Raw genomic sequence first — 18,209 nt, 5'->3', positions numbered from 1 at the left:
ACTGGCCAAAACACCTCTCATGCGAGCGATCCGTACTATTAACGAAATCCAGAACAATATAGACATTTTCTCGTGTCAGTTCAGTGAACTCGCAAGGATGATTTTGTTTATATTATGTTATAAACTAGATTAGGATTATAGGACATACTTTTGTTATTATTGTTTTATTTTATTGTATTGTTATATTCTATTTTATTTTAAATTTATTTTGTGTAAATATCTTGTGTTTTGTTGTTTGTTTTTTATTTTATTTTTGTAAGTAGTTAGCTAGTTAGTATTTTAAATAAGTGCCTCCCTAACGCATTGGATTGTACCTGTCTGTAATGTTAGTGGTAAGGTTGAGAAATAAATAAATAAAATCGATTTGATAAATTCTTTCACTGTTGTAAAGCTACACTTTTCCCGAGTAACATAGGCTATATTTCATCCCGGTCATAACAGAATTGTGTTGCTGGGGAGTTTTTTCCACCATTTCTTCTTCCCACCAAAAACACATCGGAAGTGGTTAAGGGCGGGCATTTTTGGGGGCTGTCCTGTAAATTTGCCCTTCAATAAGCGCTGATTTTCAGCCTACATTGATTAAGTAAATGAATTTTTATCTTGCGCAGTAGTTCCCACGAGACGCGAGTGTAACCGCGGGAAAAAAGCTAGTCTAACAGAATGACAATTATTAAATTGATAATGATAACCTAGCCTTGGTAGAACGTAATACGTCATTGTAAGTTTTGTCGCGTCCGAGCACAGTTGTTCAAAATGGCGCGCGTACCAACAGTGACTTTTAACAATGGACAGAAATACCCTATTATGGGACTTGGCACTTGGAAGGTGAGTTAATTATTTATTTTATTAATTGTAATCTTGTTAAAATCAAGTTAACGCTCTTTCTAAAACACAGTGCGAAGATGGAAAGTTTTAGAGTATTTTACTATATTAGAATTACATTTCTGCGAGGTATTTCGTGTCCTACTAACGCACGAACTCCTAGATTCAAAATAGTATTAGCAAACTAGATTCTACCCACGTCCAGACTGCACTGCGTATCGTACTTTTATGGGGATAAAAAGTCCTATACCCTTTCTCCGGGTCAAAGCTACCCATCACGAAAATGTTCAGCCAAATTAGAGAGTAGTATATTCACACAATATAACTAAAACTCATTTATTCAAACTTGGCTGTAAAACAGCACTTTTTAAACGTAAACAAAAGACAGCCTCCAAAACGCCCACCCTTCACCACTTCCTGTGTATTTTTGCTGGAAAGAAGTGGCGCAACAAATTCCCAAGCAACAAAATATAGTTAGTAACTAGAAAACTATATTTAGGATATATTCGCTGATTCGCATTAGAAAACACACAAGTTCTATTTTATACCGGAATATTAATTTTGTAGGAAATAAGTGTTAGTGGGGTAAATCAAAAAGAGAAGTTTTGCATAAATATTCTGGTAACCCATTCTATGGCTGTCAAACAAAATTGTCAAAAATAACTTTTGTTTGTATTTGGCAGCCGGTATCCGGGTTTAATTTGTGAAAATACTCAATTAATACTCAACCAAAATACTTTTCCAATTCGTTAGAACGTATTTTAACCGCGCCATGGCTTCTCAAGTGCCTAAAGTCAAGTTTTACAATGGAAACGAGATACCCATTCTTGGAATCGGTACTTGGAAGGTAACAAAAACTTTTGACCTTCTTAAATTATTAGTCCTAGGTGAAAACCCGGCTTCACTTAAGCTAAATGTAGCTCATAATAGTTATAATACAGAGTCATGTATATAGAAATTGAATCATTATCATTCTTCTGCCCCTATCCCAATATTATTTGTGGTCAGAGCACCATGTTTTCTTCTTCCATACTCTTCTATCTGCCGTCATCTCACAAGTAACATTCTTTCTAACCATATCGACTTTGACACAAAACATCCATTGATTCTTTGGTCCACGTTCATGCCCAGAACGTTCCTCACAACATGACTGTCATTCCTTCGCATCACATGCCCATACCATGACAGCCGGTTTCCACGCAACTTTTATATTACCAAATCTGAAGGTAGATTTTTCATTGAAAAGAATTTTAACAACTGGTTTCTAACCATTATTTTCTCACGCTGTACATAAATATTTCAGAATAATTTTCTCACTGTTTTAATGTAAATAGGTAACATATTAGGTAACATAAATTCAACTAAGACAACCATCTGACCAAAATATGTACTAAAAGACTTATATATATTATAATCTTACTAGTATTAAAAGACTTATTCTTTTAATACTAGTAAGATTATATAATATATCTACTATTACCTATTGGAGGTATTTTTTTTTTCAGTATAATTAGTAGGTATGACAAACTCTTATGAATTCTTAATGTACCTACTATTGATCCTGTACTTTGTGGGCGTATACTTTTAAAGTAAGTTCCCTTGAACTCTTTCAGTTAATAAATCAATAAATATCTAACACAAATTATGTTCTTTAAATCACTTGAGGCATATTTGAACCAACAGTTGCTAGGCAACAAACTAACAAACAAATTGGTACTCGATCTTCATTTATCATTTATGTCACAAGTATTGTAGTATCGTATCATAAAATTGTTACAAGTTGACCTTTCGGACAAAGGGCAGTTATTTTGTTAATTTATTACTTGGTAGTTAATCACTAACCATACTTATGCATATACAGTCACTTCTTGTAAAGCACTGGTACTCAGCTTTTTCGGTTAGACTGGAAGCCGACCCCAACATATTTGGGAAAAGGCTAAGCAGATGATGAACTATACATATTAGATTAGATTAGATTAGATTACTCGGGCTGGTTTCCGCAACTCCACGACAAAGCGCGTATTTTGCGTGTGAGGGTGATAATGGGTGTTTATTCACTCGATCCACCCCAACTCCTCGAGAAAAGCCAGCAGAGGTTTAATTCTGCTGACTATCTCTTGGATAGTACCTGGGTTACCGAAGTACTTAGCCCTGTATATGGCGGTTTCAGGGCAGTCTAGTAGCACGTGTGCCGCTGTTTCTTCTTCCCCCATGCAGGCTCTGCATAAGGGACTGTCTGTAACTCCTATAACATAGAGGTGTTTATTGAAGGAGCCGTGTCCAGTTAGAACTGCCGTAAACTTACGTAAATTCTGCTTTGATAGGCCCATCAGCTGTTTAGTGAGGCGATCGTTGATGGTCGGGAGGGCCATCTTCGCCTGCCTGCACGCGCTGTGGTTAGTCCAGAGGTGGTTGTGTTTGTGCCTAGTACGCTGTCTTACCAGTGTTCGTAGGTGGCCGAAGGGGAGTGGCAGTATGGGTTCTGGTCCTACTGCTGTTTGGTCTGATCCCCTTCTCGCCAGCTCATCCGCTGCATCGTTGCCTCGGGAGCCACTGTGTCCTTTTATCCATTGAATGGTTATGTTATTTAAACTGCCTACCTTGTTTAACCGTTGGTGGCACTCGTGTATAAGGCCGGAGTTTGCGCAGTGTTTGCTTAGGGCCTGTATTACTGCCATGCTATCTGAGAGTATTCGGATAGAGTGACCGGTTACTTCCCGCTTTATGACTGCTTCGGCCGCTAGGGAGATGCCTATACATTCAGCTTGGAATACTGTATTATGTACTCCTAGGGGTGTGAATATGTGTATGTTTAGGTCTTCTGAGAAGATGCCTGAACCTGTGCCGGTGCTTGTTTTGGATCCGTCGGTGAAAATTCTTAGTTCTTTGGGATTATGTCCCTCGTAACGATGATCCTCAAAAAGTTGGATCCTGTATTTCTTATCGAATATAAAGACTTTGGGTATGCGGTCGTTTATAGCCTGCATAATGGGAAAGTCTGCATAAAGATTGTTTAGTATAGTTGTGTGTTTTGTAGGCAACTTGCTCCAGAGATTAAGGGTTTTGAGTCTTAGAGCCGTCATTGCTGCTTCTTGCTGTGCAAAGAGGTTCAGCGGCGGCAGACCTAGCATGGCTTCCAACGCTGCCGTTGGTGTTGTCCTCATGCCACCTGTGGCTGCCATGCAGGCTTGTCTTTGGACTCGCGCCAGTTTATTTGCGACTGTAGTTTGGTCAGTTTTGGGCCACCAGACTAAGGCGCCGTAAGTGATCATGGGGCGGATCACTGTTTTGTATAGCCATAGTATTATCTTAGGGGATAAGCCCCATTTCTTCCCTATCATTTTCTTACATTGCCAAAAGGTAATGCTGGCTCTGTTTACTTTATTGTCTATATGATTACTCCATTTCAGCTTACTGTCCAGAGTGACGCCAAGGTATTTGACTTCGTTGGATAGTTTGAGTTCTGTATTGAAGAGTTTAGGTAGTTTGTACGGTCCCAACGTTCGTTTGTTTGTGAACATGACTAACTCAGTCTTGGTGGGGTTTACTGAAAGGTCAAATTCCCTGCACCACTGTTCTACGATTCGTAGGGCCTGTTGAGTAAGGTTGCAGATAGTGTCAGTTACCTTGCCTGAGATGAGGATGGCAAGGTCATCCGCATAACCTATTGTGTAGTCGTGGTTTGCGTTTAGTTTTGTGATGAGATCATTAATCACTAGATTCCACAGGAGCGGGGACAGTACCCCTCCCTGTGGACATCCTCTGGCTATTAGTGCTGATTTGTCATCATCTTCAAAGCGTACCACGCGTTTGCTGAGCATGTTTGTGATCCAATCAGTTAGCATCGGGTTAACTCTGTGTCTGAGTAAGCTCGTTGTTATGCTAACGAAGTTTGTTTTATCAAAGGCTCCCTCAATGTCTATAAAGGTGCCAAGGCAGATGCCTTTTTGTTCTATTGCCTCCTCTATCCGGCTTACTACCAGATGAAGCGCTGATTCTGTTGATTTCCCCGAGCTATATGCGTGCTGATTCGGATGCAGGGGGTTGTTTCTTAGCGCACCGTCCCTCAGCTCTCGCTCACATAACCTTTCCAGGGTTTTTAGAGCAAAGGATGTCAGGCTGATTGGTCTGTAAGATTTTGCGCTTGTGTAGTCTCCTTTACCTGGCTTTGGGATAAAGACTACTTTGACCTCCCTCCATTTTTTGGGGACATATCGAAAAGCCAGGCATGCTCTCATTAGTCTTAATAGTCTATATGAGATGTATGGTCCTCCCCATTGCAGGAGCGCTGGGAAGATTCCGTCCGGACCTGCTGCTTTGTATGGGTGGAAGCTTTGAATTGCCCAATGGAGTTTTTCCATTGTGACGATTTTTTGTGCGTATGACCAATCTTCTTCAGTTGGTGTTTGTGTTACCTCATGCCATTCTACATTTTGCGTGAAAACGCATCCTGGGAAGTGGGTCTCAATTAGGACGCGCTTCGTTTCTTCCGGCGATGTGGTATGTGTGTTGTCTGGTTTTCGGAGAGTGCCCAGACCAGGTGTGTTTTGTTGTGCTAGGATTTTCCTTACCCTGTTTGCTTGTTGACAGGACTCGATGTTACCACAGAACTTGCGCCATCCCCTGGTACTTCGGAATCTGATGCATTTCTTGTACCTTGATTTGGCCGCCTTATAGTCGTCCCAATCCTCGTCGGCACATGTATTCATTGCTCTGTTTAGAGTTTTTCTCACTTGTTTACGCCTGCGTTCTAGTTCCGCACCCCACCATGGTTGTTTCCCTGGTGTTTTCTGGTATGCAGTTTCGGGGCAGGCTGTTTGATAGCTGTCTATCATTGACTGTGTGAGGTAGCTTACCTGTTCGTCAATTTGTTCTGTGTCCACGTAATTTGTAGGGTCCCCGAGTTGCGCAAGTTTGGTGCTGAGCGTACGGGTGTACGTCGCGCGGTCCGTATTGCGTGGGTTCCGTTTCGGTGGTGTTTCTTGTATACAGACCTGTAGGTCAAAGCGGATCCATCTGTGGTCTGAGCAAGATGCCTCCTTAGAGACATGCCATCCTGTGATTAGCTCCGCTACGCTCTCTGATGCGAGAGTCAGGTCTATAATTGTTTGACTTCGTCTAGTGACGAAAGTTGGTTCTGATCCAGTGTTTATTAGTGATAGGTTGGTTGTGAATAAGTAATCAAATAAGGTCTTACCCCTATCGTTGTGTGTATCCATTCCCCACAAAGGGTGGTGTGCGTTGGAGTCAGTACCGATAATCACTTCCTTCCCTTCTCTCTCGCAGTGATTCACCAGGCGGGCGAGGTCGTAGGGAGGAGGCTCCTCTGCTTCGGGCATGTATACCGAGGCGAGGGTGATCTCCATGTTTAAAGCAGGTTGCTGTATTGAGATGGCAGATTGGTCTCTGCAACAGAAATCTGATAAAAACTGTGTTTTTATGTTTTTTGTTGTATAGATGCACGCCCTGGGATGGTCGTGATGTATGTCTACGTGAATCTTACCTCCAAGATTGGAGAGTCCTCTGATTTGGCCGGCCCTGACCCACGGCTCCTGGATTAGGGCAATGGCCGTGTGTTGAACCTCCAACCATTTGCGCAGCTGAGCCGTCGCGGTTTGGCTGTGGTGGAGGTTTGCTTGGAGGATTTTAATTGTCGACGAAGAAGGGGACGCCATCGCAGATTGCGCCCTCCTCGTCTCCTCCAAGCTGTAGCCCGGCCAGCAGGTCCCCGGACTCGACTTCGTCCCCCTCCAGGTCTGAACCCGTCAGAAGGGCTTCTTCCGGGTCGTCGTCCTGTGAGGGGACGGTTGCGGGTACGGGCACCGCAGGGCCCTCGGTGGGGCCAGCGCCCTCGCTGGTCGTGGTACTTGTGCCAGGCTGTTTCTGGATGGTGAAAGTGGCGGGGTCCCATCCCGGCGGAGTATCGGCAAACTTGCCGTTGTGACCCTGGAATTTCACGTACACCGCACCCAGCCCGAAGGCGAGGCGGCGCCCGGACTTCATCAGGGTCGCGATTTGTTCCTCCGGGATTCCCACCACCACAAAGCTGGCGCCTTGCTGCTTCTCCTGTCTTTGGAGCACCCACCTGTCGACCGCGATCTGCGGGTTCTGGTATGCCAGAATCCGCCCGATGTCTCGCGAGTCGGTGATGGCCCCCTGTTCATTAGGGATCAGGATGCCACACCTGATCCTTCGTGTAATTTCCGACTGGCTCTTGATGATCAGCTGGTGGCCGGTTGAAAGGGCCAAGTCGGCGATGGTTTTTTGAAGCCATGTCAAAGTGTGGTCGTTGGAGCACCACAGCTTCAGGACGCCTTCTGTGTAAACCGGCTTACCACTAAAAGCTGGCCCCGGTTGTTTGTTGTTCGGGGACCATGCCTCCTTTAGGATGGTCTTCTGTATCCCCGTCAGTATCGTGTCCGCTACGTCCTTTGTTAGGATCCCGGTGTGGCCGCATGTAACTGCGATGCACAGGGACTCCTTGGTTGCTTGAGCGTAGCTTACCCGAGGAGTGGCCCGCTTGGACGGGTCCAGGCACTGTCGTTTGCGCTTCCCACGGGGCGAAAGTGTCTCGTTCAGAGCGCGTTTGGCAGCTGTCTGTACCTCACCTGCAGGGCTTATTGTTTCGTCCCCTTCCTTCACCGGCCTGCCGGCCCCCGCGCCCGGCGGACGACCACTCGGTCCAGGTCGGCTTTCGCCTGCCTGGGCCTGTGTACGCCCACCGGCACAGAAGCATGGCTGGCCGGAGGTTGGGGCAGCGGGTAGAGCTGGTGTGTCGGGCGCGGCGTTCGCGTTCATGCGCGCTCGCCTGCGCTGGCGTGGGTTGATCTTCCTCTTCTTGGAGCTCACGCCATGTTGGTTTTGGTTAGGGCGTTGGGGTTGTGGAGTTTGTTTCCCCTTGCCCTTGCGTTTTTGCACCTGCCATGCGGAGGAGAAGTAGTCCTCAGTCCGGGTTACCGTATCCGCGTTGACGGAGGCAGATGGCCCGGAGGTGCCGGCATGTGGAGCAATTTGCTCGGTGTGCTGTGTTATGTGAGGACCGCCGAGGGGGTGAGCCGCCGACGGAACCGTCACGGGGGTGCTTGGGTCGGTACTGGTTTTACCCGTACCTATAACCCTCGCCCTGTTTGTGGAGTCGGTACCAGCTTTACCTGGTCCCTTCCTCCTGCTTTGACGTTTGGTCTTCGGCACGGTTCTCGCCATGCCTGGACCTTTGTCGCATTTGCCCACGGGGGCAGAATGCGCGGTGTTCGCGCAGGTCGTAGGAGTGTCGTCGGCTTTCGCTGACTCCACCCTTACGCCGGTAAAATTTATTTTATTGTTATCCATATTTTTGATTATTTTAGTTTCATCTACCGAGCTCCCACCCTCCATGGAGCCCGCAACTGGGAGCGCCCTACTGAAGGTAGGCACGCTAGGACTACCCGGTAGATATAGGAACGCGAGGCTGGCTTACAGTGCGACATCGGGCACTCGATCAGGCTGGAGTCTGGAGCAGAAAGTCCCGACTTCCAACCTTCACTTGCACCGTCAGCATGACCTTCACCACCGCTACGGCCGCCCAAGGACGGCTTTCGCGGACCCCACGTCCCTCGCCTGTGGCCCTCTGACGGGACACGATTGGCCATTTCCCTAACCCATGGCTCTAAGGTAGGGCAACCGTTTCGCGTGAAATCCAGACCAAAGGGGGCGTGTTGCCGCACGGACGCATTACCGCCAGCGCCGCTTGGCTCAACCCCCCAGGATTCCTTCATCCCCACTTACGGCGCTCGACTGCGCAGGTCCTAGCGCAGGTGACTGTTTACTCCTACCCGCCATCATCAGAGAATAAGTGATGGACGGGCCCGCAACCACTTAGTCACAAGGATCACGGTAAGGAGTGGAGTTGGATTGTGGAGGGGTTGGGGGAAAAACTGGGAAAGGGTTAGGAGTTTGACTGGGGTTGGAAGTGACTGTATGTGCGAGGGATGGGTATGTGCGCTGTGCACACGACAGGACTTTGAAGGGGTGGGATGGGGGAGAAGCAGCTCTTAGCATAGGCAGGAGGGCGAGACCGAAGTCTTCCCTGCGACCTAAGGTCCCGGGTGACGCCGGTGTTACAGGCTCGAACTGTACCACGCACTTGGAGGCGGCTGGGGAGAACGTCACCCAAACTATACATATAGAATGGCTATGAAAATTAATGATCACATTTGGACATATTTATCATGGGTAGTCAGAAGCCAAGAAGTTTGACATCCAAGAGGGGTATTGGGTTGCTAGTAATTGGTTTGAGATCAGACAGGCAGTTGCTCCTTGTGGCACACTGGTACTCAGCTGCATCCGGTTATACTGGAAGCCGACCCCAACATAGTTTGGAAAAGGCCAGGCAGATGCCAGAATTCTCCTATATTTCTTTAAGGTTGTTTTGCTTAAACCTTGTATATTTTAGCTTTATAGATCTAAACAAGTCTAAAACTTAACTAATACCACTTATAACTGTCTGATACACATTATCAACATGTCATCAAATGATAAAATAATATTAGAAGTATACTTAAGCCCCCTTGTGTTATTATCTAAAACAAACCTTGTTCTAAAGTGCTTACCAGGCACTATACTAGCTTCCGCCCCCGGCTTCGCCCGCGTAGAGTTCGGTTATATCGCGTTTCCAAAGGAATTCTTCAAAAGTCCGGGATAAAAACTATCCTATGTTCTTTCTCAAGGTCAACTCTATCTCTGTACCAAATTTTATTAAAATTAGTTCGGTGGTTTAGACGTGAAAGCGTATCAGACAGACAGAGCTACTTTCGCATTTATAATATTAGTAGGGATACTATTTATTTATACTAATATAATAAACTAGCTTCTGCCAGCGGTTTCACCCGCATCCCGTGGGAACTACTTCCCGTACGTGGATAAAAAGTAGCCTATAGCCTTCCTCGATAAATGGGCTATTTAACACTGAAAGAAATTTTCAAATCGGACCAGTAGTTCCTGAGATTAGCGCGTTCAAACAAACTCTTCAGCTTTATAATATTAGGATAGAAGTATAGATAAGACTACCTCGTTGGTCCGTTAGTCACAATCGTGACTGCTGTTCTTGAGGTTTCGGGTTCGATTCCTGTGTCAGGCCGAAATCACTTAGGGCACGCCACCATCGTGGCGGTAAGTCCCCTCTGAGGAGTGGCTCGGAGGAGAGGGATGCCGTCGCCTCCTTCTGCGAAGCGGTCATGCTCGAGAAGGAGGAGGCGGAACGCCAGAGAGTTCGCACCTCTCATCCCGGCCGCCGCGCTGGACCAGGTAGACACCATGGGCGCCGGGTGTCGCGAGATGACTCCCGGCCACCGTAGGCGTGGGTCTGTGGGCGGTGAGTTCGGGTGGCTCATCGTCCCTCTGTCTACTTAGACGACAGACCCGTGTCGACGGCGCGCGTTGTTCCACGCGCTCCTCAAAGAGATGTCAGCAACCCCAGCGGGGCCCAGCAGGGCCAAGGCCTGCCGGGGCTGCGGGTTGTTCGAAAGAGATACCACGGCCCTGGTACATAAAAGGCCTATGACGGAACACGACGGTTTTTAGTCAGTAAGAGTCTGACACTCCCTCACCGCTGCTAACCCACAGCGGGAGGGGTCATTTGATGATTTTTGACGTCGGAAAAAAAAAAAAGAAAAAAAGGCCGAAATCACTTTGTGGGTTTTAGAAACTTTCACAAAGCAGCCTGGAGCCTGAAAGTTGGTGGTCGATTCACCCGTGCATCGCAGAGCACGTAAATGTCGGTCCTGCGCCTGATCTCTCTCCGGTAGTGTCGGATTGCCGTCCCATCGCGCTATGAGGGTTCGTGCACTATAATATGTCCTGCGCAGCTGGCTGATCTCCTTAAATGAGAACAGCCGCCGTGGCCGACAATTGGCTAGGAGGACATCATCATCATCACATATATACTTTCGCGTTTATAATATTAGGTAATAATAGAATTGTACATACACATAGATGGCATGTCAATACAGTGCCAATACTCATGATTATATTTTATGTGTTTTCAGATAACTCAAGCCTAGGGTTATAGATAACGGTTGACATGAGATAATGTTTATAGTTTAAATCAATTTTTTGGTGTAAAAACATGACAAATTAAATATGTCTTGTAGTATTAGGTATTTTACGTATAACAGGAGACATACAAAAAAATATATATTTTGCGCCGACCCCAAATGACTGAATATTTTAGGTATTTCACGCCCAAAAATAATATTTAGGTATGCCTTGATATTTTTTAATGCGAAAGTCTGTCTGACTGAGGCCGTATTTACGGAGACGCGGGGCGTCTCGCGTCGCGTGTGGCGTGGCGTCTCGCGGCGCGTCGGACGTTTTTTCTGTTTACGGTGGGGCGGCGCGTGAAGCGACACGCATCATCGCACGCGTAAACACAAACTTATAGCAATATACGACCATGTTCATAGAGAAGCGAGACGGGAAGCGTGGCGGTGCCCGCCGCGGCGCCCGCGGCGAGTCCTCTAGTTAGCGTGTAGCGAAGCACGCGGCGGGCATCGCGGCGGCGCACGCTCGCCTCCATCAAATCTAAATAAATAAGACTGACAGAAGATACCGCCTCGGACGTAACTTCATCGAGAATTGCCGCTGCGTACGCCGCTGCGATAAATGCCGCGTGGGACGCGTCGGTGCCATCCGCGGGCTCGGCCGCAAAAAACGCCATAATTCAAACAAACGCATCTAAAATCGCTTCTCCGTAAACGCACTCATATATTTGAATTCAGTGCGGGCCGCGCCGCTCAACACAACGCGTGACGCCCCGCGTCTCCGTAAATGAGGCCTAACTTCTTTCGCACTGCCACGACAAAACAAATGAACCGTTTTGAATGGAATTTGGTCTATGTAGAACCTGAGAAAGTATATAGGCTATTTTTTATTTTTTGAATAGAGCTGAGGAGGTCAGATAGACAGTCGCTCCATATAACACACTAGTACTCAGCTGCATCCGGTTAGACTGGAAGCCGACCCCAACATAGTTGGGAAAGACTTGCAAATTACAGTCCACCAATAAAAATATATTTTCTTAACTCAATATATTTTTAATAGTCAACAACATAGTTGGGAAAAGGCTAGGCAGATGATTTAAACTGTAGCAGCGATGCAGGTAAAGTTGATAAATAAAACAGCAATGATGGTGTAAAGTAGAAGAGTATAGTATATCGTATATTTTGTAAATACAGAACGAGCTTAAGTCTAAAATAACAGGGGCCGAAGTAGTGTTAACGCTCAAGCGAGAGCGTCGCGCGATTGTCCAATAAGAACGCTCTGATAAGACTCTGTGAGTACCTAAAAGAAACGAGACAGATGCGCGCGCGAGCGAGATAGCACGAACGTAAATATAACGCGTTCGGCGCGAGCGGTCTTCAATCCCATGTTGTGGGTGGTGTAGCGAAGCGTACCTCACAAAACTATATTTTTTTCCTTCACAGTCAAAGCCAGGTGAAGTGACCGAAGCCGTGAAGAACGCCATAGACATTGGATACAGACATATAGACTGCGCGTTTGTCTATGGTAACGAGAAGGAGGTTGGTGCTGCTATTACTGCTAAAATCGCTGATGGTACTGTTAAGAGGTAAGTTCGTTTTTCACCCGCGTCTTTTGGGAATTATAACTACTGGTACCCTGATAAAAAGAGCCTATTGCTTTCCTGAATAAATTGGCCACCTAACACTGAAATAGTTTTTCAGATGGGTTCAGTATCGATCAGGCAAACTTAATACGCGGGAACTGTACCGAGCAGTGGCGAAGGGTGGGTTATTGAAATAGGGAAGCCGCAGCAAAAAATCTGGGGAGGGGGGGGGAGAGGTAATGGAGGTAATTTCTCAGTCCACCTTTCAGCACTGACTGAGAGACTGGTAGTTTGATCATGTTTTCTCGAGGAATTCTGCAGATTATTAATATCTATAAAACTTTATTCCATAAACTACTAGAATCTGAGAAAACTTGGCACTAGAAACAATACATTTTATTTAATTTACAACGGCCTGTTAGCCATTGATATTTATCGTATAGGAATACATTTCATGTTTCATAAATCCGTCACGACGTTAGTAATTTTAATATTGATAGATAATTCACCCGTGCGGCGTGCCCGAGTTTTATAACACGTTTTTATTCTCAAAACATATCCTTGAAAAACAAGTTTCTTCCTAAAGTAAATAATCTGTTAGAAAACAGTCTAATGCGACCAATGCTATCCTAGTTAAGTTTTAAAAGTAGGTACACTAAAAAGAAACCTGATGCAAACTATCTACTTACCAAAATAACTCATTGACATTGCGTGGATGACGTCACGCAAGCGTAGTTTTGTATGGGGGAGGAAGCCGAGACGCTTACCGGCTTATTTAGTAGGAGCAAATGTTTCAAGTAATTTATAGACAATTTTTTTTACGGTGGTAGGCGTTTTGTTATACCTACATATTTAAATTGTGTGGTTTAAATGATTATATTAATTATACCTATACCTATATTATAACTTATACCTATGCTTCTTTCTTGAAATTCGAAAGGGAAGCCGATGGGAATCGGCTTATACGGACGCCTCGCCACTGGTACCGAGAATACGGAAACAGTAGCCTTCCTCGATAAATGAGTTAATTAGCATTTAGATATAGCGAATATTAAATCCAAACAGCTTTATATTTTTTGAGAAAAGATTTTTTGTTTGCCCCCAAAAGGCTCCGCAACTGCTGAACTGATTACAAAATTTCTTGGGAGGCCACACTCTTTCCCAGTAACACAGGCTACATTTTATCCGTATATGTACTTGCCACGGGACACGGGTGAAACCACTGTCAAAAGCTAGTATTTCACACATTCCCCCAACCACCAACCACAGACCAACACCAACAACGTTCCTACCCTTTCAGGGAGGATCTATTCATAACCTCGAAGCTATGGAACACCTTCCACCGGCCGGACCTGGTGAAGGGAGCTCTGCTGAAGACCTTGGATAACCTCAATCTGAAGTATTTGGACCTCTACCTCATTCATTGGCCACAGGCTTATCAGGTTGGTTTGGGTGAAAAAGGATTTTTTGGCCGACTTAAAAAAAAGACTACTACTTCATCAAAGTACTTGACACCCCCTGCTTAATCTTATGATTATTGAGAAAAAATAAAATTTGTATATTGAAGTTATTTTTCTCATTTGATTTTATGAGGAAGTCTAATTACATCCAACCATTTGGAGTTTCTTGCATCAGGATAAATCGCTTAGTTTTTTTTAAATTATAATCCAGTATTAAATACAATTTTTTTTTAACTTCTCCGACTTTTACATGTATTTATACACAATCGGAAATTAAACAAGATAATTATTCTAGACTTAAAGATACGATACCTTTTTCTTTAGTTATACTTACATATTATATCGTGTATATAAGCCCAGATTGTGTATAAATATTCCCTCATTTCGATATGCGCTTATTATAAAAAAAAAAATATTATAAAAACTCTATTCTAGATTATATACCGATGTGGCTGCTGTGGATAATTTTTCATTGTTGCTGCTTCAAAATATTTTCTTCAAAGTCTTGAAACGCCCACATTTCATATTTATTTTTTTAACTAACACAGGAAGACGGCGAACTTTTCCCCAAGAAGGGCGACGACATAGCGTTCTCCGACGTCGACTACGTAGACACGTGGAAAGCGATGGAGCCCCTAGTGGGCGAAGGCTTAACCAAGAGCATCGGAGTGTCCAACTTTAATAGCAAGCAGATCGCGAGACTGCTGGAGCATGCTAACATTGTGCCCGTCACTAACCAGGTATGCATATAAAAAATATATAAAAACATGATTCCTTTCGTGGTTTCACTTAAGGAAAGTATTTTTCGCTCATGGATAAAAAGCCCATAATCTCGAAGAATAGACTATTTAATACTGAAAGAACTTTCAGAAAAAACAGCCCAGTAGTTTCTGAGATTACCGCATACAAACAAACTTACTCAAAAAGTTCAGCTTTATAATTACACATATCTTCAGCATTATACCACCTGTATTTTAATGTAACGTGGCAAGTATATACCTAGCTTATATATCAGAATAATACATACGCTACTTTTTATTTTTATCCTAGTGCGAAAAATAGTTCCCTCTTGAAACATATGAAACCACTGACAGAAGCTAGTATTAATTTAACTTAATCATATTATAGTAAAATAATCACACTTTCCATATTTTTAGTCTACATTTTAATTCGATTTAGCATATTGATGTCAAGTCTTTAATCTATAAAATACTTGCAAAAAAAAACAAATGTTTAACTTGTAAATTAATTAATTCGTGACTTTAAAACTCTCCACAGGTTGAATGTCACCCTTACTTAAACCAGCGCCGTCTGAAAGAGTTCTGCGAGGCGCGCAACATTAAGATCACGGCTTACTCCCCGCTGGGGTCACCTGACAGACCCTGGGCCAAGCCAGGAGACCCCAGCCTCATGGATGACCCAAAACTCAAGGCCATTGCTGACAGACTCGGCAAGACTGTCGCTCAAGTGCTCATCAGGTTAGTTTTACTATCAGTTACGAGTAAATTAACGAGTCGTTTTGGTTCTTTGAGACATATGTCGAGGTTCTTTGGTTTTACAAAAAATAAGCGGGGTAGGTCTGGCGCCTTCTAGGTCAAAAACCCAAAACGATCAGTAACGGGTTACCTAACGAGGCGTTCGGGTTCCTTAAAAAATCTGTCGACATTTTTTAGTTTTGCAAAAAATGCCGTAGTAAAGTAGGTAGGCCCGGCCTTCTAGGTTAAAATATGTGACCAAAACGATTAGTTACGGGTTAACTAACGAGGCGTTCGGCATCCTAGACACATCTGTCAAGCCTACATAGCTTGTTAACATTAAGATCACAGCGTACTCTCCCCTGGGGTCACCTGACAGACCCTGGGCCAAGCCAGGAGACCCCAGCCTCATGGATGACCCAAAACTCAAGGCCATTGCTGACAGACTCGGCAAGACTGTCGCTCAAGTGCTCATCAGGCAGCCCCGGATCTAGGGGGGGGCAAGCCGGGGCCCATGCCCCGGGCGGCAAATTCAGGGGGCGGCAAAATCAGGCGGCTGCCTGATTTTAAATCCTACATCACAGAATACCATAATTGTTACCTACAGGGCCGTCTTAACCTATGGTGTAGGGTGTGTGTATGTCTCAGGGGCGCCCCACCACCAGGAAATTTCGAAAAAATTACACCCGTTTGATAAGGAAGTTCCATTGTATCATGATACTGACAAGCAAAGTTTCTAAAAAAGTCGCCTTCGCTTTGTTTAATTGATCATTTTGATTATTTTTCACTTTTAACATCCTCCAAATAAGTGAAAAAATTCTCGCTCGCTACGCTCGCGACTAAATGACAACGTATGTATTGTTTTTCTGATGGTTTATCATTTTTATTGACGCACCGAATCAACGAACACAAATGGCACTCGCTCTAATCACGGTTTCTTTTTATTTGTACATAATTCCCAGTTTAATTTGTGAGTCTTCAAAAAAAGTGCGTGGCTTTACAATGTACTTAGTCACTTAATATTGTGTCGTAGGCTAAAAATTTCGCGCTCGCTTCGCTCGCGCAATATTATACATATGTTACTTTCATAACTTCATGACTCAAATCCACGCTATATTACATTTTATAAGTCAAATGTAGCAAAAAATATTTTTTATGGAGTCCTCAAAAACAAAAAAGTTTGCGCTTCCGACTGCTTGTTACTTTACAGCGCTTTTTAAAATTTATTAACTTTTTTGTCCCAAAATTAAAAAATTTGCGCGCTTCTTTCGCTCGCACAAATTTTTACAATAATTGCATTATTCTGTCTCGACTTTTATAACTTAAACCTGGCCAACAGTTTGAGCCTACAATTATTTGGACACATTTTTTTAAGTCATTTACCTACCAAAAAAATGACTTTCGTTGGTGAAAATAAACATAAGTAGGTAGGTAGGCGGGGCGACATTTTTCAGTTTTTGCCCCGCCTAAAAAAAATTGAAGATCCGGGGCTGTCATCAGGTTAGTTTGACGATTAGTTATGGGTTAACTATCGAGGCGATCGGGTTCCTTGAAAAATGTGTCGACATTTTTTAGTTTTGCAAAAAATGGGCGGGTTCCAAACAAGGCATGATAAAGCAGGTAGGTCAGGTGCCTTCTAGGTCAAATAAGTATGGTGGGCGTGACCAAAACGATCAGTTATGGGTTAACTAGCGAGGCGTTCGGGTTCCTTGAACCATGGCTCAAGCAAGAGTTCTGCGGGGTCCGTAAAATTAAGATCACAGCGTACTCGCCTCTGTGCGTTTATTTCACAAAAAAGTTTAAATTTTCACAAAAAAAAAATGATAGTTTGTAGTAGACAATTATTATGTACACAGATGACGTATTTCTGTTGCCACTATATTAATAAAATGTTGAAATAAATACTTGAGATATGCCGGAAATAGTAATAAAGCAAAAAATCTAATTAATGTGTCCAGAAATAATTATTAAAATTATTTTTTCGTTCCCAGGTACCAAATCGACCGCGGAGTAATCGTAATCCCGAAGTCTGTAACGAAGTCGCGCATCGAGAGCAACTTTAATGTCTTCGACTTCAAACTGTCACAGGAGGACGTCAGTCTGATCGACTCCTTCGACTGTAACGGACGACTGGTGCCTATGACTGCGTAAGTTTATTTATTATAAAAAATCATATCACTACTCGATGTAATTTCATAACTCAAGAACGGTTGATCCCTAACCTAACCAACTTTTTTCTTGAGTTAAAACCGTTTAAAACTAGTTTTCGACATAAATCAGTTAGACTAAAAGAAGGTAGCGATTTTCTAAACTTTGACGTACGGAAGAATGTTAATATTTGAATAACCAATTTTATTACAATATTTTTAACATACATATAGATATATAGTCACATAGGAAATAGTTCTATCTACGCACATTACAAAATCTTTATCTTTACGCCTACGTGGATCATGGAACTATTACTAGCGAATTTGCCAAACAGTTATTTGTAAACTAATAAATTCTATTTCTTTTTTCAGGTCTTTGGGACACAAGTACCATCCTTTTGAAAACGATGAGTTCTGAAGATTATGCAGAGCTGTGAAGATTTCACTAAGCAATAATAATATAATTATTATGTTTGTATGTATAAATGTATGGAAATAAATATATTGTGCTATGTTTAACGATTATTTTATTTTTTATCTCCATCTCAAAAGTTAACAAAAAAGTGTTGAATTCTAATAGATTATTTTAAAAGCGAAAGTGTTATTTCAATTTTATTGTTTGTAAAACTGCTGTATCGATGAAGATGAAAGGACAATGGTCAAAAAAACCCAAGCTCGGCGCAAAAACAAAGTAACTTAAATT

At 43.6% G+C, this 18,209-nt stretch overlaps 2 protein-coding genes across 5 annotated transcripts; one reads left to right on the top strand and one right to left on the bottom strand.

Moving 5' to 3' along the window:
• Nucleotides 1-679: 679 nt before the first annotated feature.
• On the top strand, nucleotides 680-18,025 carry LOC124644060 (aldo-keto reductase family 1 member B1-like). Of its 4 annotated transcripts, none has more exons than XM_047183254.1 (8): nucleotides 680-825; nucleotides 12,282-12,424; nucleotides 13,722-13,863; nucleotides 14,430-14,621; nucleotides 15,160-15,219; nucleotides 15,695-15,834; nucleotides 17,348-17,503; nucleotides 17,879-18,025. In XM_047183254.1, the coding sequence occupies exons 1-8, from the start codon at nucleotides 754-756 to the stop codon at nucleotides 17,922-17,924; spliced, it is 951 nt and encodes a 316-aa protein (XP_047039210.1). In that variant the 5' UTR covers nucleotides 680-753; the 3' UTR covers nucleotides 17,925-18,025. The 4 variants fall into 4 exon arrangements, with proteins under 4 accessions (XP_047039210.1, XP_047039211.1, XP_047039208.1 ...); XM_047183251.1 differs by lacking the exon at nucleotides 680-825 and adding an exon at nucleotides 1,476-1,669; XM_047183255.1 differs by lacking the exon at nucleotides 15,695-15,834 and having other exon boundaries at nucleotides 15,160-15,359.
• LOC124644059 lies at nucleotides 6,018-8,969 on the bottom strand. The gene is made up of 2 exons (XM_047183250.1): nucleotides 6,326-8,969; nucleotides 6,018-6,228 (listed from the first exon to the last, which is right to left on the bottom strand). The coding sequence occupies exon 1, from the start codon at nucleotides 8,194-8,196 to the stop codon at nucleotides 6,469-6,471; it is 1,728 nt and encodes a 575-aa protein (XP_047039206.1). The 5' UTR covers nucleotides 8,197-8,969; the 3' UTR covers nucleotides 6,018-6,228; nucleotides 6,326-6,468.
• Nucleotides 18,026-18,209: the final 184 nt, after the last annotated feature.

Source organism: Helicoverpa zea, chromosome 29 (assembly GCF_022581195.2).
Source record: "Helicoverpa zea isolate HzStark_Cry1AcR chromosome 29, ilHelZeax1.1, whole genome shotgun sequence".
NCBI classification, from domain to species: domain Eukaryota; kingdom Metazoa; phylum Arthropoda; class Insecta; order Lepidoptera; family Noctuidae; genus Helicoverpa; species Helicoverpa zea.
Note: the sequence above shows the minus strand (reverse complement) of the source record. Positions and strands in the feature narration are given on the sequence as shown.